Source organism: Pelophylax lessonae (assembly GCF_965119305.1).
Source record: "Pelophylax lessonae genome assembly, chromosome: 6".
In the NCBI taxonomy this organism is placed as follows: Eukaryota; Metazoa; Chordata; class Amphibia; order Anura; family Ranidae; genus Pelophylax; species Pelophylax lessonae.
In genome coordinates, this window is record NC_138773.1 from 124540107 (window position 1) to 124566913 (window position 26807).

General features: G+C 47.7%; 1 protein-coding gene across 1 annotated transcript in view; it reads right to left on the minus strand.

Moving 5' to 3' along the window:
• The window catches only part of LOC309557354 (multidrug resistance-associated protein 1-like), a 330716-nt gene that overhangs the window by 19648 nt on the left and 284261 nt on the right, over nt 1-26807 (minus strand). The window contains exons 27-30 of the mRNA XM_082260034.1: nt 10748-10849; nt 6143-6289; nt 5234-5392; nt 2219-2385 (exon numbers count right to left, since the gene is read on the minus strand). Of these exons, the coding sequence (XP_082116160.1) occupies nt 2219-2385; nt 5234-5392; nt 6143-6289; nt 10748-10849 (575 nt within the window). The remainder of the gene's footprint in view (nt 1-2218; nt 2386-5233; nt 5393-6142; nt 6290-10747; nt 10850-26807) is intronic.

Here is a 26807-nt window from a genome sequence, read left to right on the forward strand (position 1 = left end):
GAAAAAAAAACTTAGAATCGTTGGAGTTGCGCAAAAAACTAAAGGGGTCAATATAATGGAGTTCATTGAGAAATGGCTTCCTCTACTTCTGTAATTGGGAAAGACACCCTTTGCCTTTTTCTTTGCGGTTGAGAAGGCACATCAAGTTCTGACTCACCTTCCTCCACATGGAGGACTGTTGAGACAGATTTTACTTTGACGGTTTAAATTATTAAGTCAGAGATACTGCCATGGCTAACAGAAGATAGACTTAGAACTAAACTAGAGAAACTTAACATAAATAAATCAATCACCGGGACCAGATGGCTTGCACCCGAGGGTTCTTAAAGAGCTCAGCCAGGTGATTGCCAGACCATTATTCTTGATCTTTAAGGATAGTCTACAGACGGGTATGGTGCCAGCTGATTGAAAAAAAGCCAACGTGGTACCAATATTTAAAAAAAGGGCTGAGATATATCCCGGGTAGCTATAGGCCGGTCAGCCTAACATCAGTAGTCTGCAAGATTTTGGAGTGGATGTTAAGGGACCACATACAAGACTTTAGTAACGAAAACGGTATTATTAGTAGTAATCAGCATGGATTCATGAAAAATCGTTCTTGCCAAACCAATCTATTAACCTTCTACGATGAAGTGAGCTGCCACCTAGATAAAGGAAGGCCTGTGGATGTGGTATATCTGGACTTTGCAAAGGGCTTTGACACCGTTACCCACAAACGCTTACTTTACAAACTAAGGAATGTAGGTATGGACCTGGATAGAGAACTGGCTCCAGGGGAGAGTACAGAGGGTGGTGATAAATGGGGAGTACTCGGATTGGGCAGGTGTGGAAAGTGGGGTTCCCCAAGGTTCTGTCCTGGGACCAATCCTGTTTAATTTATTCATAAATGATCTAGAGGATGGGATATCTAGTACAATCTCAGTATTTGCGGATGATACTAAACTAAGCATGCCAATATCTTCTATGCAGGATGTGGAAACCTTACAAGCGGACCTGAACAAAATAATGGGGTGAGCAACTACATGGCAGATGAGGTTTAATGTTGAAAAATGTAAATTAATGCACTTGGGCATCAGAAACACGAAAGCAAGCTACTCACTGGGGTGGAAACCTCTGGGTGGGTCTAGGATGGAAAAGGACCTGGGGGTACTGGTGGACAACAGGCTTGGCAGTGGCATGCAATGCCAAGCCGCTGCAAGCAAAGCCAACAGAATACTGGCATGTATAAAAAAGGGGATTCACTCCAGAAATAAAGAGATTATTCTCCCACTCTACAAGACTCTGGTCCGGCCACATCTGGAGTATGCTGTCCAGTTCTGGGCACCGGTCCTCAGAAAGGATGTGCTGCAATAATTAGGGGAATGGAGGACATCGGCTATGAGGAAAGACTACAAGCACTGAACTTATTCTCTCTAGAGAAGAGACGATTGAGGGGGGATCTGATATTAATGTACAAATACTGTACTGGCGACCCTAGCATAAGGAACAAACTTTTTAGAGAAAGGGAACACAATAAGACACATGGCCACTCACTGAAACTAGAGGAAAAACGGTTTAACCTTAAAATACGTAAGGGGTTCTTCACTGTCAGAGCAGTAAGGATGTGGAATTCTCTTCCTCAAGCAGTCGTATAAGCAGGGAGCATCGATAGTTTCAAAAAACTATTAGCTGGGCACCTTAAAGACCACAACATACAGGGGTATTCAATGTACGGTTAACAGAAAACACACACATCATAGGTTGAACTTGATGGACTGATGTCTTTTTTCAACCTCACAAACTATGTAAGAGATATTATTTTACATAAAGCCTGTGGTCTGGAGAACATCTTAATAAATAAATGACTGAATGATTTTAATCGGATGCTGCATATATTCCCTTTGAGAAGAGTCATATCAGTAATAAATGCATTCAGCTGCTCTATATGTTAGGCAGCATTTTGGTCCTGTAAGTTTGCATTCTTTACAGAAGATGAAGGCAAGACACGTTGGTGGAGGATTTCTCAACTATTCGTTGCAATAATTCACATTGGACATTCACCATATTGTCACTTTATTATTGGATTGTTTTGAATTATATTCTATATGTTTTTATCTTTTTTTGACTGTTCACGGGTGAGATAATATCAGTATTTTAGAGCACGGCATTTTTTATTTTCTATTAGTAAGTATGACATTGCAGTCATTTTTGTGTTGTATGTACAAAATAGACAATATACCTTAGATTTTCTCCTCCTTCAGTACAAATGTGATCTAGCCTATCAGGCAAACTCGAAGCAAAACTTTTCAAGTGGGCCAGTTCCAAAGCTGTCCAAACATCATCTTCAGTGTAACTGTCAAAAGGATCCAGGTTCATTCTTAATGATCCAAAAAATAAGACTGGGTCCTGTGGGGAATAATACAATTGTTAGGCAATTTAAACCAGTGGGATTTTCAAAAATAATGGCAGGCACTCAAAAGTGCCTCAATGTACTTGTATTCATCTTCCTGAATGCCTCTGGGGCTCTTAAAGCAGAGCTCCACCCAAAAGGGGAAGCTCCGCTTGTTCGCACCCTCCTCCCCTCCACTGCCACATTTGTCACTTTTTGGGGGAGAGGGAGGAGCAGGTACCCGTCAAAACCAAATACCTGCTCCCCCCTCTCCCCTCCACTTTCAGATAAGATTGCTGCAGCGATCTCCTTTGTATTTCTAGCCCCTCCTCTTTCCCCCGGCTGCTTTCTGGGACACACAAAGGTCTAAGAAGACGGCGAGACCATTCAGAAAGCACAACGTGACTCGTGCATGTGCAGTAGGAAATGGTTATGAAGCCAAAAGGCTTCACTGTCGGTTTCCCATAGTGAAGAAACCAGTGCCTTCACCCAAAGCCGATTGACAAATTGGCTCGGGGTACTGACATCGCTGGATCCCAGGACAGGTAAGTGTCCTTATATTAAAAGTTAGCAGCTACAGTACTTGTAGCTGCTGACTTTAAATTTTGTTTGCTCAGATTGGAGCTCCTCTCTAACCTCTAGCTCAGAAGGTAAATGGCTGATTTTCAGTATCCAACAGTGGCGGCTGGTGCTCAAAATTTTTGGGGGGGCGCAAAAAGAAAAATGTAATAGGTATTGCTTCGCGCCAAAAAACGCAGTAAAAAAATTGCGTGACTTTGAAGCTGTGCCCCCTTCAATGCAATGAACACTGTGCTGTGCCCCCTTCAATGCAATGAACACTGTGCTGTGCCCCCTTCAATGCAATGAACACTGTGCTGTGCCCCCTTCAATGCAATGAACACTGTGCTGTGCCCCCTTCAATGCAATAAACACTGTGCTGTGCCCTCACAATGCAGAGTTCAGCGTGCATGCCCCTTTCAATTCAGAGCGCCACAGCATTGTCCCCAATCACTGCAGAGCGCCACAGCATTGTCCCCAATGATTGCAGAGTGCCCACAGCATTGTTCCCCAATGATTGCAGAGTGCCACAGCATTGTACCCCAATGATTGCAGAGTGCCACAGAATTGTACCCCAATGATTGCAGAGTGCCCACAGCATTGTACCCCAATAAATGCAGAGTGCCCACAGCATTGTACCCCAATGATTGCAGAGTGCCCACAGCATTGTACCCCAATGATTGCAGAGTGCCACAGAATTGTACCCCAATGATTACAGAGTGCCACAGAATTGTACCCCAATGATTGCAGAGTGCCACAGCATTGTACCCCAATGATTGCAGAGTGCCACAGAATTGTACCCCAATGATTGCAGAGTGCCACAGCATTGTACCCCAATGATTGCAGAGTGCCCACAGCATTGTACCCCAATAAATGCAGAGTGCCCACAGCATTGTACCCCAATGATTGCAGAGTGCCACAGCATTGTATCCCAATAAATGCAGAGCGCCACAGCATTGTACCCCAATAAATGCAGAGTGCCCACAGCATTGTACCCCAATAAATGCAGAGCGCCACAGCATTGTACCCCAATAAATACAGAGCGCCTCAGCATTTTTCCCCAATAAATACAGAGCGCCACAGAATTGTACCCCAATGATTGCAGAGTGCCACAGAATTGTACCCCAATGATTGCAGAGTGCCACAGAATTGTACCCCAATTATTGCAGAGCGCCACAGCATTGTACCCCAATGATTGCAGAGCGCCACAGCATTGTACCCAAATAAATGCAGAGTGCCCACAGCATTGTACCCCAATGATTGCAGAGTGCCACAGCATTGTATCCCAATAAATGCAGAGCGCCACAGCATTGTACCCCAATAAATGCAGAGTGCCCACAGCATTGCCCCAATAAATGCAGAGTTCCCACAGCATTGTCCCCCAATAAATGCAGAGTGCCCACAGCATTGTCCCCCAATCAATGCAGAGTGCCCACAGCATTGTACCCCAATAAATGCAGAGTGCCCACAGCATTGTCCCCCAATAAATGCAGAGTGCCCACAGCATTGTCCCCCAATCAATGCAGAGTGCCCACAGCATTGTACCCCAATAAATGCAGAGTGCCACAGCAATGTACCCCAATAAATGCAGAGTGCCCACAGCATTGTCCCCCAATCAATGCAGAGTGCAGCGTGCGTGCTCCCTTCAATTTAATGCACTTACCTGGCGGCGGCGGCGGGTTCTTCCCTCCTCGATCCAGTCCGTCCTCTCTGCGGCGGCGGGAAGGAGAGCGGCTTCTCCCTCGTCCTCCGAGCGACGGTGACGGTGAGTGACTGACTCACGCACCGGCACCGCCCCCATTGTGACGTCAGGGATCGGATGTCCTGGATGATGATTGGTCCAGGCTGGAGACTGGACCAATCACAGCCAGGATATCCGAAAGTGGGGGTGTCCAATCGCAAGGACTTGCGATCGGGTTACGCCCCCAGAAGGCTGCCGATCGGCGCCTCTTCTGGGACATAACCCCCCCCCCCCCCCTAGCAACCACTTCCATTGCAAAGGCCGGCGAACCCAAATTTTTTTTTTTAAAAACTTTATTTGTTCGCTGTCATTTTTTTTTTTCTTTTTTTTAGGGGTAGGGGGGCGGCGCCCTGGCGCCCGCTATGCACAGGCCGCCACTGGTATCCAACAGAGGAGCACATTTAGAGAGACAGAGCATAAAGTCAGTTTGCATTCTGAATGCTCCATGTGCTCAACTACAGTCTGAGGTCTGAGGGTCAGTTTGAAAACTTATCATAACTCATTTTTTTAAATCTGTGCATTTCCCAGTTTATTTTTTGGGTAGTTAATACTAATGTGGATCTTACCTGAGGAATGATTGTTAGTTTAGATCTCAGTTCATGAAGACCTAGTTTTGAAATGTCCTCTCCATCTATATGAATTGATCCAGTTGCAGGTTCAAGAATTCGGAACAAACCCAAAGTTAGAGAAGACTTTCCAGCTCCAGTTCTTCCAACTATGCCCACCTATCCACAATATACAGACATTTATAAGTTATCATCTGTTGAGAGGGTAAATGTAAGAAGAGACAAAAGCATTTACAGTATGTAGTTGAACTTGCCAGTAATGCAGATCTCTATTAGAAAGATGAGATTAAGATTTGAATGTCTAAGAGGCACAAGACACATCAACAACTGGGTATAGATAATAGAGGGCAGTTGGACTTGCAGGCATAATCTGACCCCCCTCAGATATCTGTACTGACTAGTGTTTCCATAATTATGAACAATGATATTAGGAAATCATATGTATTTAGAGGCAGGACAGGGATGGTGAGATAAAACACAGCCAGTACTTGTTTATCATGGGGAAAACAAGAGTACTGAGACAAGGTTTCTAACTTTGTCTAATCATTATCTTCCCTCATGAGCCTTTGCCTGAGAAGCCTTCATATAGCTCATAGATATTAGACTGTTGCCCCCTTAGGCTAAAAGCTGCCCCATTAGGCTAAAAGCTGCCACTGAAAGCTGAAAATTGGCCTGGGCAGGAAGAGGGTAAAAGTATCCAGTATTGAAGTGGTTAAATAACTTCCCAATATATATTTCAAATTTGTGTTTATCTATCTGTCTGGGTTTCAACTTTACCTTTTAAGCCTTTACAAGCGTTTTTTCTGTGAATATACTACATGGAAGCCAAGGTACCAACACTTTGCATTAGACAGCAAGACATTAAAAAATTAGGGACCTTCACCAAGAACACCACACAAAAACACCAACCTTTTCTCCAGGCTGAATGGAAGCAGTAACATTTTGTAAAGCCATTTGTAAGTCTTTCCTGTACCTCAGACCATAATTTGTTAACTCAATCCTTCCATCATGTGGCCAGTGTGTTAATTTTGAAGCATGCTCTGATGTCCATGAAGCCTAAGTAAACAAATGTTCTTTTGTTAGAATACACAATTACATGTGAGACATAAGAAACAAAATCCCTTTATAAATGGATGTGTACTTAACGCTAACGGAAGAGCAGTGCTATCCTGAGGGCAGTTGCTGGAAACTTAGCAAATATAGGGAGCCAGAAGTGTGGCCCGATACATCCAGAGGGCCGCACAATGGCTTTGTTTTCATACATTTGTGTTAAGTGAATGCATGATAAAAGTACACACTTTGATTCATGTGTGATGTGGTGCCATTCTTTGTTAATGGAACCCCAATGCACTTCTACAGTGGGGGCTTCTCTTTTTTTAGTTGCCAAAGAATGGTGAACCACATTCTTAAGTTGTTGAGAGTAGCTTTCAGAAATCCTTTTAACGAGCTACTTTTTAATTATGCTTTGCAATCTGTATTTTGTACCAATATCTTTTATTGGTAGAACATATAACCCAACTCAATAGAGGGGTCCTTCCATGAACATCAGAGAAAAGGGTTTTACGGTAAGATAAATCCAGTTTAATCTTTGGTTCATTGACAGACACAGCTCCATATATTCTTAACCCTTGGGACATCCCAAAGCAGTGTCAACATGAGGGGTGGGAAGAACACAGCAACAAACATACCTCCCATAGCCAAAACAGGAGCTCAACTTGGAAACAAATGGAGCTCATCTAACAAAAATAATGGAAATTTAGTTTCCAACTAAACTCCTGCAGAGTCTGCACAGTAATCTCCCGATTTTCCGTCAGTGCAGTCAGAGACTCTGCTCTCAGAAGAAGATCATCCAGGTACTCCGGTACCGCATTCCCCCGCTGGCGCCAACACGCCAACACCGGGGCCAACACATTGTGAAAAGCCGAGGAGCTGAGGCAAGACCTCTTGATAATGCTCTTCGCCCACGGCAAGCGGAGGAGGTGCGGATGACCGACATATATCGGAATATGAAGGTAAGCTACCTTGATATCGTTAGAGGGCAGAAGTTCCCCCTGATGTAGGAATGCCACTACCGTCCAAATGGACTTCATTTGGAACATCTGTACCTGCACAAGTGGTTTAGAGCTTTGAGGTCCAATATTGGACTTACCTTGCTTTCCTTCCTGGGACCTGTAAACATATTTAAATAAAACCCATGAAAAAAACGTTCAGATTCTGAGACCGGAACAATCACCCCTTGTAGTAGCAAGTCTTGCATTGCCCTGAAGAGACCTCACAGGTGGTCTGGGGAAAAACGCAGGTAAGGAAGGAAAGAACCTCTCTGGAGGATAAGACCGAAACTCAATCTTGTAGCCGGACCGAATCAGCTCCCGGACCCACTTGTCTTGAATCAGGGAGGTCCAAGGGTCCGGAAGGACCTGCTCTTGGCTTACCATACCATGCCTTTTGGAAACTGCAGAGGAGGTCCTTACAGACTTAGATCCCTTGTCTTAAAATCCTGCTTAATGATATAATCCAGGGAGGATGAGAACAGGTGAACCTCCACAAAGGGAAGATCAGATAAGGCCACAGACCAGCATTTCAGCCATATCCTGCGCCGAAGGACCACTGCTGTCACGGACAGCCTAGAAACTAAGAGAGCCGCATCCAGAGAAAACTCACAGATGAACTGCAACCCCTGGACCAACTGGTCCGCCAGCCTTGAAAGGGCATGGACAAGCTGTCGCCCCTCCAGATCATGGCGCAAAAGCTTTGCCCACTCCGTTAGAGTCTGGGACACCAATGCTGAACACCGCCCTAAGGACCGAACCAGCCACAGTAAACATGTTGCGGACCAAAGTCTCGGCTCTCCTGTCAAAAGGATCTTTTTAAAACTCGGAGGCTCCTCCACCTGAATTAGGGTGGATTTATTCAGCCTGGAGACCTGAGAGTCCACCACAGGTGGAACTTCCCAATTATTCAACAGAGACTTCTCAAGGAATGCCATCTATCGAAACGCTTAGGCACCGCCATATAGTGTTTGGGCCAACACCACTGACTCGCGACAATTTTGTCACAGTAGGCAGGAAAATCTTTGCCGCTTTAGAGGATCTACGGGCACCAAGGGGACCATCGCATCTGACATAGCAGCAGCTGCATCCCCCATGTTTAAGATTTCCCACACCGATACAATCAGTGCATCCACCAGCGCCTTTTTATGCGCATATGCGGTAAAAGAGGAAACATCCTCACTATCAGAGCACTCAAAGTGCATGGACGCTGACCCAGTAGGGTCGCTATATACTAAGCTCACCCTTAAAACCTAACAAGCAGGGAAGGCCGCCGACCTCAGTCCCGCAAGTAGACGCCGGCCAAAGGTCCACAAAAGAACCACCTATTAGACCCCGCAAAAAACAAGAGGGTCGCCCCCCTCCTTATAGGACATAATAAGAAATAGCCCCCTTGAAGAGGGGGCCTGCTCGCCATGACACAGACGCGCAGACAGAGTACCCTCGGTCACACAATAATGGCTGCTACACTGTCACTAAAAATTAAGCGCCTCCACGGCGCCAACCGGTTCAGGGGAGGTGCCAGGCTGACCATATGGCCCAGCAGGTTGCAGGCTGTGGCCTAAATTTCAGTGGAGGCCCAGTTGCATTTGCCCAGATTTACAGTCTGGCAGATGCCCAGGGAGAGAGTTGGGGGCTTCAGCTAAACTCACTGAGGCCGCCCCCCAATGGCGGTGACCAAAGCGGCCACGGCCCAAATTTTTGAGGGCGCCCAGTCGCCAGAACGTGAGCCCCAGTGAAGCCGACCACTCAGGGCAGGGGATGCCCGTCAGCGGCTCTGTCAGCTTCAGCAGTTCGGACAGCTTGGTCAGCAGCTCGGATAGCTTGGCCAGCAGCTCATACAGCCTGGTCTGTCAGCCGCGAGTAGGGCGCAAAGCCACGGCCTAAATTTTTGGCCCAATCCAGCCGCGTGAGGTGCATACCTGCGGATGATAAAACATCCGCTCCCCAGTTTGGTCAGCAGTTCAGACAGCTTGGCCAGCTTAGTCCGTCAGCCGCAAGTAGACTGCAAAGCCGATGCCTACATTTTTGGCCCAATCTGGCTGTGAGGCACGTACCCGCAGATGATAAAACATTCATTCCCCCAGTCCAACAACCACTACAGGGAGCAAAAAGCACATCCCTGCCCCAGTCACTAACCCCCGGGAGGCAGGGAACCTGCTCAAAACCCCCCTGTTATGCAACCCATCAGCAGCAACCACATCCAACCCCCCCTCCCCTTCTGGAGCATGTGGAAAAGCCAGCTCCTACCACAGCCGGGGGGGGGGGGGGCAAAAGATCAACAGTGACTGTTTAGAGGAGCTGGAGAGAAACCTGGGGGTCTGACCATCCCAGGGAGGGGCCCAAGAACACCAAGAGAGATAGGGGACACTACTTACCACACCACTTCAGGCAGGAATGGGGTGCATTCAGGTCGTGACCAGGGTCGTCCTTTGCAAGGTGTTTACTCGCCGGCCAGCCTCCGTCCAGTGGGGCTATGTCGCAGCCAACCTAGCGCAGAACTGAGGTCAGGTCGCACTCGCTGGCCAGACCGGGGAAACTGTAAGGATCATGGATATCCAGTCTGTCGCCAAGTCCAGCAGTTGATTGTAGTTCTCACAGGAACAGAATTCATTGTAGTTCTCACAGGAACAGAAAATAATAAAAGAAGCAAAACATTCCAGTTAAAAAGAAAAAAATGCTAGGACCAGAGATCCCAGCAAGGAACTATGTCCTTACTCCTGACTAGGCAGAAAAAAACTGAAGACCTATAGCAGGAAGTGGGAGTATGTCCCCTGGGACTGCCTTATTGGCATAGTAAAACTTTTTTCCATCTAGTGTCCTACTCCTAAACCCAAGGGTCAAGAAGATATGGAGCTGTGTCCATCAATGAACGAAAGAGAAATAATATTTAAAAAGGTAATTTATAGCTGATTTTCGGAGAAAACAAAAATCTTCCCTTGCAGTGGGCTGTCTCTGCACTGCATGGGTTAAATGATAGTTTATATTTGGGGAATCAGGAAAAACACATTTCCTTACCTGATCACTGCTCCCTCCAGGCTGTAAGATCAGTGCCTACAGCCTCCTCTCCCCAGTGTTCCCACAGTCACATGCCCTTTGATGTTGTCAAATGCAATGCAGGCCCATAGACCTGCACTGGAGTTGAGGATACCATGGGGTGGTCCACAAGCCAGAGCGTAGGGTAGAGCCAGCTTCCAGGGGAGTGGGGGACAAATTGCCCTTTCAGGTACCCTTGACATAAAGAAGCATTTAACCTTTGCAGTGTGGGGACAGCCCTACTGCAATGGAGGGTTTTTGTTTTCCCCAGGCTTTAACTAAATATTTTCATTAATTAATGGAATTTCAGAAATTTTCAGAAATCAGTCTGTATTGTCACCACAACTCTGTATGTAGTCTTCAAAAGTGAAAACATGTAAAACTGAACAGACAATGAAACTGTAAATAAAGATTCTAAGTAGATAGTAACCTCAGGCTCCACATCGCAATACTCCTTCACCCTTTCCACAGCAACAGAGTTTGTTTCCATGTCAGTGGCAGTATGAACAGCTTCTTTTAAGACACCTGTCAACTTAAACGATAAAGTAACATTTATTACCATGTACAGTAAAAATAATCATAGTAAAGCTAGCCTTCAGGATAAACAAATGATGTCTAAATACAAAAGGCGTTTGAAGAAATATACAAAGCACACCAAGTAATTAAAATAATGGAAACACTGTGCAGCGATCCAGTGTAAAAGTTCTTTTGTGCAGGAGCTTCCTGTAATCAAGACCAGTCACTGCCGCTCTCTCTCTTTGTGCAGGGTGACTGGTCTTGCATCTGCCATCTTGTATTTTTTTTAAGGTAGCCTGTATCAATTTAATCATCACAAGTGAGCCACTTGGATAAGTATACTATAGGTCAGTGATGGTGAACCTTGGCACCCAGATGTTTTGGAACTACATTTCCCATGATGCTCAACTACACTGCAGAGTGCATGAGCAACATGGGAAATGTAGTTCCAAAATATCTGGGGTGCCAGGGTTTGCCATCACTAATATAGGTCCTAGTGGTAGAGGCTCTCCACGTGATCACTCTGCAGTATGAACAGGATTACCATTGAAGCAAATATTTCTTACAGCCTACTGTCACTCCGCTTCCTTCCATGTAAAAGATTTGGGACATTTACTATATACTAAAACACAATACCTGGGAACTCACTCATTGGCTTTCCCTTGATGACAGATCTCTCTATTTCTCAATCCCCCTTGAAGTAGGGTTGAATGCACCCAACCATTTTCTAGCCAACAATCCAGACAATAACAACAAACAGGCATGTTTCTCATAGACGATACTAAACTTTATGTGAAACACATCTTCTTCATACAGATACTTTTGTACCCACCTATGCTAAATTAACCATGAGCAACTGGGAAGAGTTTGATCTTGGAACAATAACCCAATGCTTTCTATATAACCTTTTATGGTTTGTGTATTGGCAATATCGTTATTATATGTGACAATTTAAGAACATTGTAGTAATAATGCTTCTCGGCTATCAGTTGCCCATGTGGCTGATCTACACAACCTACTTCTCCTTGAACTACAATTGCAAAAGGTAGTTTTCATTTTTTACACTTCTACATTGTGGAGCAACACTTGTGCCAAGATCAGAATAAAATACCAACAGTTCATATCTTACAAAAGTGGAGCTAATTTAGACCAACTGTCTTTTGGCAGATTTTGTGAACGTTTCTCAAATGCATTCTAAAAGTGGCACAACATGCACCAAATTCAAGTTCCAAGTACATAAATTTGGCACATGCTGTGCCATTTTTAGAACATGTGTGAAACACGTTTTGCAAAATCTGACTGCGCCAGTCCTTATTTATTCCAGGGAATGTTCTTAAAAGGCCAATTCTGCAAGCTAAAGAAAACTGCAGTTGTACAGAGAATTATAGCACACATTTTACATAATAAATCTACAGACAGAGGTTATCCCCCCACCCCCAAGGTAATAAATGCAACTTAAGGTGGTAGTAAAGGCAGAAGGTTTTTCTATCTTAATGCATTCTATGCATTAGGATAAAAAGCCTTCTGTGTACAGCAGCCCCCCTCAGCCTCTCTAATACTTACCTGAGGTCCACCTAGATCCAGCGATGTTGCAGGAGTGTCTCGCCTGCCCGGGACTCCCCTTCTCATTGGCTGAGACAGCAGGGGAAGCCAATGGCGCCAATGGTCAATCAAACCTAGTCAGTCAATGAGGAGAAAAGTAGGTGGGGCTACATGTCCCTGTGTGGCTCAGCTCGGGTGCCCCCATAGCATAGCTGATTGCTTTGGGGGCACTCAACAGGAGGGAGGGGCCAGGAGAGCCGAAGAGGGACCCCAGAGAAGGAGGATCTGGGCTGCTTTGTGCAAAACCACTGCAAAGAGCAGGTTAGTATAACATGTTTGTTACAATCTCATTAACACTTCCTGGAGTCCCTGCCAAAAAAAAGAGAGTCTCAGAACCCCAAGGAGCATGCTTCATCACTACATTTAACCACAGTTACAGGCCACCCTGCAGTCCATCAACAATTGGGCTCCAGGAGCCCCAAACTAGATTCAATCTCATCAGTCATTCCCAGAAAAATCTTAAAAAAAAGACATAGAAAACTTAAGAACAGAATAGCTCCCAGGAAAAAGGGAATTTTTGTAAAATCTTACCGTAAAATTCCTTTCTCTTAGTCCTCCGACAGTCGCCGCCCACACAGTCTTCACTAATGGGGTATTGCTTCCTCTCCACAGGAGTTTCTAGGCATAAGACTTGTAAAAGAACAATTTATCTACATAGTCACACCCATGGGGGCTGTCCTAGTCCAATAACCCCCTGCAATAGCCATACCAATTCAGTTTGGTCGCAAGCAGTGATAGTGTATAAAAAATCCCCAAAAGAGGGGCGGGGGCGGCGACTGTCGGAGGACTCGGAGGACACAGTCTTCACTAATGGGGACGTCCCAAAGCAGTGTAGACATGAGGGGTGGGCAACGCAACCGCCAGAAAAGCAACGCAGTACCCACATCAGAGAAAGGAACCTTACATGTACAGAAAGGTAACCTTCTGGGTAACAAAAAAGGGCTCAAAATGAGCAACCCAGGAAAACAAATAACCCCAGGGGAAAAAACAACCCCAACAGCCAGGGACCCGTACAAAGCCAGGGTTCCCTATGGCACTGCCGCACAGAGAACTTTGCCAAAGGAGGCATCAGCTGACGCCAGAACATCAATTTTATAGAATTTGGAAAAGGTGTGCACCGACGATCAAGTCGCAGCCTTGCACACCTGGGCCACCGAGGCCTGATGCCGGAAGGCCCAGGACGCACTCACCGACCTGGTAGAGTGCGCCTTGACAGGGAAGGGAGGAACCCGTTCCCGCAACGAATAGGTCTGGACAATGGTCTGTCTGATCCATTTGGCAATGGTTGCCGCAGACGCAGCCGTACCCTTCCGAGGACCCTCAGGAAGTACAAAGAGAGAATCCGACTTCCGAAAGGATTCCGTTGATGACAGGTAAACCCTGATCGCCCTGACAACATCCAAAGAATGCAAGGCAAACTCCTTTAGATGTTTAGGGTTCGCACAAAGCGAAGGTAAAACAATGTCCTCATTGAGGTGAAAATCCGAAACCACCTTCGGCAGAAAGGACAGATTAGGTCGCAAGACCACCTTATCCCTATGAACTACCAGGTAAGGGGAACGGCAGAATAATGCCGCCAACTCCGACACTCTGCGAGCAGAAGTGATCGCTACCAGGAATGCAACCTTCTTAGATAGCATAGGTAATGAAAGTTTCCTGATGTTTTCAAACGGGGAACGCTGCAACACGGATAGAACCAAGTTCAAGTACCATGGAGGTAAGGGCTCCCTTCTGGGAGGAGCCAAGTGACGCACACCTTGGATAAAGGTGCGAATCAATGAATGAGACGCCACAGGGCGCTGGAAAAGAACAGCCAGTGCAGATACCTGGCCCTTAATCTTGGCCAACGCAAGGCGCTGGTCCACACCAGACTGTAGGAAAGCTAACACTCTCGCCACCGAGTATGAACGAGGAGAAAAACCCCTGGACTCGCACCAGGCAAAATAAGCTTTCCATGTACGGTAATAAATCTTACCAGAAGAGGCTTTTCTAGCCTTGATCAAAGTAGGAATAACCTCTGAGGAGAGACCCCTGTCTCTCAGGACCTGGCTCTCAACAGCCAAGCCGTTAAAGCCAGCGACTGTAAAGCAGGATGGAAGATCGGTCCCTGAGACAGTAGATCTTCCCGCATTGGCAGCCGTCACGGAGGCTCTACGGCCAGGTGAGCGATGTCCGCGTACCAGGACCGGCGTGGCCAGTCCGGCGCCACCAGAATCACCAGTGTCGGTTCCGAGGCCAACCTGCGAAGGAATCTGGACAACAACTGAATCGGAAGAAAGGCATAAATCAGACGATACTGACGCCAAAGCACCACCAACGCGTCCGAGACGTGATCAGATCCACATCGGGGGATCTCCATTTCACGCACAGCATTTGAAATACCTCCGGGTGCAGGGACATTCCCCCTGGTCCAGGGTCTGGCGGCTCAGATAATATGCCTGCCAATTCTCCACACCCGGAATGTGCACTGCCGATATCGCCAGGACATGAGTCTCGGCCCAAGACAGAATACTGGTCACTTCCTGGGCCGCCCGGGCACTCCTGGCGCCCCCTTGGTGGTTGATGTACGCCACCACAGTGGCATTGTCCGTCTGCACCCTTACAGGGCGGCCCTGAAGACGATCCGACCAATGGAGCAAGCACAGCCTGATCGCTCTCTATTCCATAATGTTTATCGGGAGGGAGGATTCCTCCCCCGACCAAGTGCTCTGGGCAGACAGGTTGCCCAGAACGCCACCCCAGCCCGACAGGCTGGCATCCATGGTTAAGACCGTCCACAGAATTGGCCGGAAGGATTTTCCGTCCGACACCACTGGGGACTGAAGCCACCACAACAGATCCATTCTGGTTTGGCGGCTCAGAGACACTCTCAGGTCCAAGGACTGAGGCAGTCTGTCCCACCTGGCCAGGATCTCCGCTTGGAGAGATCGCGTGTGAAACTGTGCAAATGGTAGGTTCTGTAGGGTCCGGAGCTTGTCCTCTGGTAAGAACACCTTTGCTTGAGCAGAGTCCAGAACCATTCCCAGATACTGGAGACGAACCGAAGGTGACAAGGTCGACTTCTGAATGTTGATTGTCCAACCAAACTCCTGAAGCGTCTGGACAGTAGTGGACAGATCGCGCAACAGGCTCTGACTGGCACTCGATCTTAACAGGAGATCGTCCAGATATCCCAAGACCGCAATGCTCTGTGCCCGCAACAGGCCCAGACAGGCGCTAACACTTTCGTAAAGACCCTTGGAGCCGAAGCGAGACCGAAAGGTAACGCCACAAACTAGTAATGATCCTCCGCGATAGCGAATCGGAGGTACCTCTGATGACCCTCGAAAATGGGGATGTGTAGACACGCATCCTTTAGTTCTATAGAGGCCAGGAACTCCCCCGGATTCAGGGAGGCCACCACCGAGCGGAGTGATTCCATGCGGAATTTTAGAACGCGCACGAAGCGGTTCAGTGCTTTTAAGTCCAGAATCGGACGCACTTTGCCCTCCTTTCTGGGCACAGTGAACAGATTCGAATAAAAACCTCGAAACCTGTCCTGATGAGGCACCGGGACGACAACCCCCTGGGCAAGCAGATCCTGCACCGCCTGATGTAGGTCCTGTAACCGCCCTTGGGTCAAATGAAGATTTGAGGGAAAGAATCTGTTTGCCGGCCATGAAAGAAATTCGATCTTGTACCCTGACCGAATGATTTCCTGAACCCACCTGTCCATGATTCAGAGCAGCCAAGGTTGGAGGAAACAGCACAAACGTCCCCCCACCCCTGAAACGGGTGAGGGCGTCCCTTCAGGCAGAGGCGGACTGAGCCACCGTCCCAGCCTGGCCGCATTTTTGTTTGCCGAACCAGGGCTTTTTCTGGCCACCTTGAAGGGTTTACCCTTGTTCTGCGCCCTGAAGGCAAGAAAGGATCCTTGATTAGGTTTAAAGGAGGGGGCCCGCTTACCACGGAAAAATTTCCCCTTAGAGTTCTGGGGCAGAGTGCTCTTGCCCCCAGTGACTCCTTTAACCAATTCATCCAGGGATTCCCCAAAAAGGCGAGACCCCGCATAGGGAATGTCAGCCACCGTCTTCCTGGATTTCTGGTCAGCCGACCAGCTCTTTAACCAGATTAGGCGACGGTTAATCACTGCGACGCTGGACAGGCGCACTGCCAAAGGGGCCTCATTTAGAGCCGCATCGCACAAATACATGACCCCTCGATAAATCTGATCCACCATCTCCACTGTAGTGGGAGGGGCAGAGTCAGCCACGAGGGTGCGTTTGAGCATGGAACCCACCACCATGTAGGAATGTCGGGCGAGAGATTCCAGCCTCCTATCAGTAGGGTCCCTAAACACCGGGGAGTCCTCGTGGGGACCAAGGTAGCCTTGTTCAATCTGGCCACCGTGTGATCCACTTGAGGAGGCACACACCAACGCGCAGCCGTAGTGGCCGCAAAATGGTAGAGAAGTTGAAACTTCTTAGGCACCACAAAGGTGTGTTTTAAGTTACGCCATAGCTCATTCACCTTATGGTGAAATTCTGTGGGGCAAGGAAAAACCTGCGCCGTCTTGCGGGTCCTGTGTGTACCGAAAGAGGACACAACGCCCGGAGGGGTGGGCTCATCCTCCAAATGTAGTGTTTCCTTCACAGCTAGGATCAACTCATCCATAGCTGCGCATTCCTCGGGCGACCCAGGGGGGGAGTCATCCACCCCTGCAACCTCCGCCTCTCCCTCAGACTCTTGCGGGTCCTGTGAAGAGCGAGACCCCGAAAAGGGCCACGCCACCTACAGCAACCATGTCACACTCAGAATCAGAAGAAAGGGAAATACTAGGCCTTTTCCTAGCAGCACGTTCAGACATCAGCACATTCATTTTTGCCACCAAAGTTGCCACAACAGCCACCAAATTAGTCTGTTTAGAGGATTCAGAGGACCCTGAATCCCCCCACCAAAGCTGGAGGGAATTTGCTGTCCTGGGATTCCATAACAGAAATAAAAAGTTTTTAAAACTGGCCCTTTAAGAGCGCCGCGGACCCCGCAGCGCACCGCTATAGAGACTGTGGAACACAGACCCCCCGCAGGGACAAAACTGACCAGGAAGATTGTACAAAATAGGAACAGCAGGACAGAACCCCACAGTGTGTTACCATCTCCCTCGGTCGGCTCTGTGAGAAAGAAGGAAGTGATGTCACCGCTGGAGTCTGAACTGAGGCTGCAGACCAAGGGAAAATGGATGCCTATTGAAAGTAATGGGAGGATTCGGTAAGATGGCCACCGACATGGGCTCGGAACGATCGTTTGCCACACGCAAGATGGCGCCGCAGGGCACCAAAAGCACTACATAGCATGCTGCATAAATGCCTATAATGAAGCCAGACATGCTGCCCACACTTAAAATGGCGGACCGGCGGTTTTTAACCCCGCAGCGGTCGCCGCATGTGTATGCACCTCCAAGCACCCTAAAGTGACCTCAGGAGAGGGACCCCCCAATCCCCCACACAGCGCTGCTGTGAGAGAATAAAAACCCCCGCAGGGACCGGGAACAGGGAGCCCAAAACGCACAGACACAGGGGACACCACAGACACACTGGACTGCCGACCCCAGACAGAGGCCCCACACAGAATGTCCTTACCTGTACCCGATGGCGTGGGGTGCCTCATATCAAGCGGGAAACCGCCCACCCTCAGATGGCAGGGGAAACGCCGCCAGCCAGAAACGCAGGACACTAGTAGTGCACGGATGAACCTATGCTGTGTCCAGTGAGTGACCGGCGGACATCGGAGCCGCGCGTGGACTTTTTACAGATGAGAGCAGGTTCGCCCTAAGCACATGTGACAGACGTGAAAGGGTCTGTAGAAGCCGTGGAGAACATTATGCTGCCTGTAACATCATTTAGCATGATCGGTTTGGTAGTCGGTCAGTGATGATCTGGGAAGGCATGTCCATGGAGGGGTGCACAGACCTCTACAAGCTAGACAATAGCACCCTGACTACCATTAGGTATCGGGATGAAATCCTTTGACCCATTGTCAGACCCTACGCTGATGCAGTGGGTCCTGGGTTCCTCCCGTGCATGACAATGCCCAGCCTCATGTGGTGTTAATATGCACTCAGTTCCTGGAGGGAGAAGGAATTAATACCATTGAATGGCCCCCACACTGGCCTTATCTAAATCCAAGAGAACACCTCTGGGGACATTATGTTTCAGTCCATCCGACGCCGCTAGGTTGCACACCAGTCTGTTCAGGAGCCCAGTGATGCCCTGGTCCAGATCTGGGACGAAATACCCCAGGACACCATCTGTTGTCTCATTAGGAGCATGCCCTGACATTGCCAGGCATGCATACAAGCACGTAGGGGCCATCCAAATTTCGGCAAAATGGACTGGCCTGCTGCATCATTTTTTCACTTTTATTTTTGGTGTGTCTTTGAATTGAGCCCTCTGTAGGTTTATAATTTTCATTTCCATCAAATGATGTGGCATCTTTCGTTCCTAACACATTATCCAGTCCATATCAGTATAGATATCCAGCATGAACTTTTTCCTAATTGAGATCTGATGTGTTTTAAAAGTGTTCCTTTAATTTTTTTGAGCAGTGTAGTTAATACTACTTGTTTTTCATGCATTTTGGGCATTTGGGATGGTCTCCTGAGGTTAACAAACACTTATAACTGCCGCTAAACGCGCACAAACGCGGTATGAAAAATCGGTGAAATGGACGTTTCCCTAACCATCCGTTGCTAGTTGTCAAGTTTCCAGTGTTCAGAAGAGGTTTTCATAAGGACTAAGAGATAATTCACACTGGCAGAAAAATGCTGTTTTTAGATGTGTACCTTGCATAGTTTTTTAGGCAGCTAAGTGCCGCACTATAGTAATCAATGAGCCCAAATACACAGCTGCATCTACATGCAAAATTGTGCACCACATTCAGTCACACACAAAAAAAAGGAGGACACAGGCTTGCAGGGAAGTATGAACACGTGTAAACATGCATACATGCATATGCCATTAAAAGAATTGTATGCATCTAAATGCAAGTAGGTGCGTCTCATACACAGGCTCTTCTGCTAGCTCTGCCAGCAAGAATGCAGTCAGTGCAGAAAATACGCATTTGTCTGTATGAATCAGGCCCTGTGAAGACTCTATTTATCTAGCTCCATCTAGTGGCCCCAAATGAGTTAATTGTTTTCTCAGGAATTAACTATTTAGTTATCAACTGTGTATGATTGTATGTATTATTTTTGGTTCTGTAGGATTTTTTATGACGTTTAGAAATGTCCCATTTGAATCTCTTTTTTTTTTTTCTATTAGATATCTCTGATAATAAACCAGCACTTAATTGATGGATCGTAGTTTATGCACTATTTATTTATTTCGTTTTAATTAATTGGTATGTTTTTTTTTATCTGCTTAGATGTTATCCAGAAACATTGCAGAACTTTATATTTTTATCTTGTTTTTAGTCATACCTATTTTCCTATTGGTTTTTTTTTAAATATGCATTAAAGTTTAAATTATTAGTGTAATGATTGTCAGTGTGACCTGTTTCCTATAATAGCTTTTTGTAGCATACACATTTCTATTATGATTTTTTTTTAGTTTTTCACTTACCCTGCATCCCACCATTTGCTATGCCTTTTCTTCCTCCCCATCCAACATAGCAGCCTATGCAAGTCAGCTCCTATAGGACACACAAATCGCATTTTAGGAAGATATCCCCAAAACGCATTGCCAAACCCAAACATGAAGTGGCTGCTACACTTTCCTGCAGAGACCTGTATTTGACTCTGCCTCCCACCACCCCAGACTGTGTCCTCTGGTGCATGCCTCCCTTCATCTAAATTCTCAACCACTGGCCACAAGTGGATGTATTGGACACTTCTTAGGGGCCAATTACAAGTGTTGATTCCAAACAATGGCCTGTGAGTGCACCTTTTTCTTTCATTCATTAAAGCTTATCAAAGTTGGTGCACATCTTTTGTACATTATACCTCCTAGATTATTATTGGGATAAGAGATTTCCTACTTGAGCTCAGTTTCCTATAAGCAGCTATTCTAGTTTTAAATGGAGCGATCACTTTGTGGGCCTCTACCACTGGGACTTAAAAGAGAAGTATGGGGTTTAGGGTTATTGCCCAGGTTTACTTACCTTGGTGGATGTAGATCTGTCCCCCCGGCGCCTCTGCACAGAGAACCAAGCGATCGAACACCGCCGATCGCTCGGTTCTGACACCTCCCTGAGCAGAGAGCCGTTGACTGTCAGTCAGCGGTTCTCTGCTCTGTTCCCTCCTTGCTCACTGGAGTGCTCAGCTGGGAGGGCTGGGAGCAGCCAGCTCTCAGTGGACTTCAGCCTGCTCTCTGCTGAAAACGGGTCACAGGAGTGCACAACAAACTGCACTCCTGTGATCCATAGGAGATGTACAGCCAAATGAGCTTTGGCTGTACATCTCCTTTCAAGTGGCTAACTTGTGAGTGTTAAATTTACCCTTTCTTCTATACGCCGAATATTGATGAATATGCACAAGGTTGTTGCACACTTTTCTAGAGCACTTCATGCCTCCCTCTGCTGACCAGCTTCATGGAGATGCTGATTTCATTTTAAAGCAGGACTTGGCATCTGTCCACACTACCTGGTTTAATGATTATGGTATTGCTGGGCTTCATTGGCCAGTAAACTCGCTTGCCCTAAACCCCATAGAGAATCTGTGGGGTATTGTTAAGAGGAAGATGAGAGACAGCAGACCCAACAATGCAGACGAGCTGAAGGCCGCTATCAAAGCAGCCTGGGCTTCCATAACACCTTATCATTGCCACAGGCTGATCCCCTTCATGCCACGCTGCATTGATGCAGTAATTCATGCAAAAGAAGCCCCAACCAAGCATTGAGTGCATACTATATACTGTACATGGAGATGCTTTTCAGTAAGCCAACATTTCTGTATTAAAAATCCTTTTTTTTATTGGTCTTATTTAATATTCCAATTTTCTGAGATAATGAATTTACGGAAGGCCCAGGAGGCACTAAGCGCCCTCGTTGAATGCGCTTTAACAGGGAAAGGGAAAGGAGGAACCTGACACTTAATGGAATAACCCTGCACCACCGTCTGCCTGATCCACTTGGAAATGGTCGCAGCAGATGCGGCCTGCCCCTTACAAGGTCCATCTGTAAGAACAAACAAAGAATCAGATTTTCTAATCGGTTCAGTCACCGTCAGGTACACCCGAATCCCCCTTATCACATCTAAAGAATGTAAGGCAATATCCTTTAAAATATTTTCAAAGGTAGGCTTTTGAAGCACCGACAAAAACTAAATTTAGATCCCAAGGAGGTACGAGGGATCGCACCGGAGGAGCCAGATGGCGAACTCCCTGCACAAAAGTGTAAACCAAGGACTTCGCTGCCAATGGCCATTGGAAAAAAATAGTCAAGGCAGAAATGTGGCCCTTGGTGATGATGCCCAGAGCCAAATTTTGATCTACACCCAATTGTAGAAACTCCAACAAGCGAGACACAGAAAAGGAGCGGGGAGAAACCCTCCGCGACTCACACCAAGTAATGTACGCCTTCCAAAATCAATGGTAAACCTTCCAGGAAGTAGATTTCCTAGCCTTCAACAGTGTAGGAATCTCCGACTCCGACAGCCCTCTGTCTTTCAGTACCTGGCTTTCAATAACAAAGCAGTTAAAGCCAGGGACCATAAAGCAGGATGGAAGATTGGTCCCTGAGACAGAAGATCTTCCCTGAGAGGAAGTTTCCAAGGGACGTCTGCTACCAGCCTTACCAGCCCTGCGTGACAAGACCAGAGAGGCAATTCTGGTGCCACCAGAATGACTGGAATTCCTTCAACCTCGATTTTGCATAGCAGTCTCGACAGAAGTTGTATTGGAGGAAATGCATAAATCAGATGATACTGACCCCAAGGGGCCACCAGAGCGTCTTTGGCATCGGCAAGAGGATCCCGAGACCTTGACATGAACTTCTGGACCTTCCTATTGAGATGGGAAGCCAGCAAGTCCACATCTGGGGTCCCCCACCAAAGACACAGTTGATTTAATACCTCCAGGTGAAGAGACCATTCTCCCGCATCCAACGTCTGCCAAATGAGATAGTCCGTTTTCCAATTTTCCATTCCCCGGATTGTGCATCGCAGAGAGGGCTGGAACATATCAGTCTGCCCACATCAAGATGCGGCCACTTTCCGGGCCGCCAGGCACTTTTTGTGCCCCCTTGATGATTGTCATATGCCACAGCCATAGCATTGTCCGATTGTATCTGCACACTGCGTCCCTGCAGACGGATCGTCCATTGAGACAAAGTCTGATCACCCAAATTTTCAGGATGTTGATCGGCAACCTGGACTCCCCCCAAGTCCAGACACCGTGGGCCGAACACACTCCCAAGACACCTCCCCTTCTGGACAGCCTGGCATCTGTGGTGATTACAGTCCAATACAGGTAAAGAAAAGATTTTCCCAGACGTAGAGCCGGGGAGCAGAGACTCCCTCAAACCCCGACTCAACAGGATCAGATTGTCCAATGACAGCAGATCCTTGTTCCATTTGATCGGAAACTGAACCGCCTCGAAGGTGTAGACCATCAGACCCAACACTTGCATACTAGTCCTGATGATCGATGGTTGGACAACAGGAGTCAAACAGCATCCTGTAGCTTCAGAAGTTTTGTCTAGGAAAGAAACACCCGGGCTGACGCTGAATCCAGCATCAGACCCAAGTAGTCCAGCTTTATGGACGGAGACAGTGCCGATTTATGAAAACTCAATGTCCACCCGAACTGGAATATGAAGGTAAGCGTCCTTGAGATCGATAGAAGCCAGCAGATCTCCTTGATGAAGGAAAGCTACTACTGTGCTGATGGACTCCATCCAAAATTTCAGAGCCTTGAGATCCAAGATCGGACGAACCTTGCCTTCCTTCCTGGGAACTGTAAACAGATTTGAATAAAAACCTTGGAAACGTTCCGATTCTGGAACCAGCACAATAACTCTTTGTGCTAACAGGTCCTGCACTGCTCCGTAGAGGCCCTGTAGCCGCTCTGGAGACAGGCGTAAGCTGGGAGGAAAGAACCTTGCCGGAGGCAAGGACCAAAATTCGATCTTGTAACTGAACTGAATCAGTTTGTGAACCCATTTATCCTGAATGAACAAGGTCCAAGGATCCGGAAAGAAACGAAGATGTCCCCCCACCCCAAACACGGGTGAGGGCGCCCCTTCAGGCTGGGGAAGGCTTGTCTGTGGAACCAGAAGTGCCCGCTTTAGACTTACCATTCCAGGGTCTCTTGGAGCCTCCCGCAAAGTTATGGGTGGATCTCAAGTTCTTTTCCTGCGATCCAGACGGATGAAAGGCCCGCTTGTGAGCCGAAAAGAAGGGACCCCACTTACAGTGAGGCTCCTTACCCTTAGCAGCTTGTGGAAGCAATGTACTCTTGCCTCCCGTAAGGCCCTTAATGATCTCTTCCATAGAGGCACCGAACAGAGGGTCACCTACAAAAGGAAGATCAGTCAGCACCTTTTTAGAAGCCTGGTCAGCTGACCAGTACTTTAATCAGATCATGCGGTGAAGGATCACTGCCGTTACAGAAACCCTGCCGGCCAAGGGGGCTGCATCTAGGGATGCATCACAAATATAATGTAACCCTTGGATCAACTGATCTGCCAGGTCCGCCAGCTCAGAAGGGTCTTGACTCCCCTCCAGATCCTGGTGCAAAATCTTAGTCAATTCCGTTAAGGTCTGGGATATCATGGTGATAGCAAACACCGGTCTTAAAATTAAACCTGCCACGGTGAAGAGGTACTGGACCAGAGCCTCAGCTCTTTTGTCAATGGGGTCCTTAAAAGACAGGTAATCTTCCACCGGCAAAAGTGTGGCCTTATTCAGCCTGGAAACCTGACAATCCACCGACAGTGGAACCGTTAGTTTCTTCAGAAGAGACTGCTCAAAGGGATATCTCCTAGGTAAACGCTTAGGTATGCCAACCATTCCTTTCGGGGAACCCAACTGACTAGTGACAATCTCGTCAAAATAGGCAGAAAAGGGAAACACCTTGGACGATTTGCGGGTGCCAAACTGCACCGGCGTCGCCGCCTCAGCTGAGTCCTCCAACTTTAAAGTTTCCCGCACTGACACAATAACGGCCTCCAAAAGCGCTTTTTCATGTGCGGCTGCGGAGGAGGAGAACTCATCCTCACTATTAGAGCACTCAGCATGCGTAGACGCAGACCCAGTGGGCTGACTCTGATCCCCGGCAGCCAAATCCACCTCAGAATCTGAGGAAGCAGAGGATACAAGTGAAGGCGGGGGGCGCTTCTTGCCAGGCGTCCTTTTCGGCCATATCTACTTTAGCTACTAGTGACTGCAAGGCTGCCGTCATGGTCGCCAGGGCAGACTGAGACCCAGAGGGTCCCGCAGCTTCTAGGAGTGGATCAGGTGGTTAAACACGCTCCATAGGCTCCATGACCACAAAGGGTTAAACAGAACTGCGCTGCTCAGCAAAGAAAAAATATATATTTTTTTTAAATGTGAGGCTCCTCCCCTCTGTGCACCCCTGGGGCACCACAAGAATCAGCACACCCGCGGCGCTGAATATAGCAGAGAAAGGATATATGCCCTTCAGAGACTCACCACCCAAGCTGGAGAGCACCAAAACAGTCTGCCACACTGCTGGAAAGAGGAAGAGGAAACGCTGACCTGACACTAGAGGCCCCCGCAGCCTCAGCACTGCACCAGACTACAGGAAAATGGCCGCCATTGAAGCTCTATGGGGAAACAAAAAAAAATGGCCGCTGGACTACACAAACATGGCCACCAAAGCAGGGAATACAGAATCCAAGGTAAAATAGTGGCACAGCGCAGCGCTGAACGGGACCCATAACCCCACTGGAACCCAGGGAAAATTTCACAGACCCCAAGAGGGGACCCCGTAGGGACCCCCCTCCCGCAGAACCCAGTTACGGACATCCCCTACAGGGAGCTGAGAGCGGCATCACCCTCCGCTCCTCTGGCCCAGCACCATGCAGCCCCCCTACCCAAATCCACCGATGCCCCTAAAAGGGGTCAGGGGGGACAGGGGACAGATGATGGCACCTACTCAGGGGGGAACTCCGCAAAGGACGAGGGGGAAAACACAAGGGTGAGGAAGGGCCCGCGACCACCCCAGCAATTCCGCAGGGGAAGAGGGGGGACACTACTCACCGTACCACGGTCACCAGGCAGGCACCACTCCCAGTAGTCCACCGCACCATCTTGGAATGGTGGTGCTGTGGCCTGAGGTACTCGTGACTCGTGACCAGGGCTAAGCAACCTCGCGAGGTGTTTCACTCGCCGGTCAGCCCCCGTCCAGTGGGGCTATGTTGCGGCCAACCTAGCGTGGAGCTAATAGTTGGGTCGCGCTCACAGGCCAGACTGGGAAGACCGTAAGTATCTAGGACAGGGGTCTTCAAACTATGGCCCTCCAGTTGTTCAGGAACTACAATTCCCATCATGCCTAGTAATGTCTGTGAATGTCAGAGTTTTACAATGCCTCATGGGATGTGTAGTTCCGCAACAGCTGGAGGGCCTTATTGTGAGGATCACTGATCTAGGAAATCCAATGCGTCGCCCAGTCCGGTTGTTGATTGTAGTTCACACAGGAACAGTTGCATTTAGTTCACACCAGAACAAAAATAGTAATAAAAAGTAAAACAATTACATTTAAATAGGAAAAAATGCCAGGACTGCAGATTCCAACAGAGAGCCAGGTCCTTACTCCTGACTAGGCAGAAAAAACTGGAGTCCTACAGCAGGAAGTGATGGTACAGCCTCTGGGACTGCCCCAGGGCATAACCAAAAAGGTTTACGCCTAGTCTTACTCCTGAAGAAAGGCAGCATAAAGCACCTATACATTTCTTTTGTATTGCATTTTACTCATAACATTTTATGTCTGCAGATTTGAACCCATTATGTATGAGGTTGGGGATTTTGGACTTAGATGGCCTTGACAGTGTTCACCATGTGTAACTGTTCTAGAGTTCATCCTGAGGGGAACCTTCCATAGATTGATTTTCACATCTTTTAGCTGCTGAATAAAATCAATTATACCATGTAGAGTAGGCATATTTTTAGCCCTATACACTTCAACTGGAGCACTGCTTCATCCTCCCGCCCCTCTTCTTACCAGCTCCTGTAAATGCAATAGGACATTTGCTGTCTTAGTGCCCAGAATTTTTTAAAGCATTATAAACCTTCCTACCCGTACCTTGTGTTTTTCCCCTGCATAAGATGTGCATTGACCATGGAAATTCATGGTGTCATTTGTTGGCCTGTACGCACAGCCTACAGCAAATCATCAGATTCTCCTTTGTTAGAAATTTCTGTTTGAAACATGAGGCAT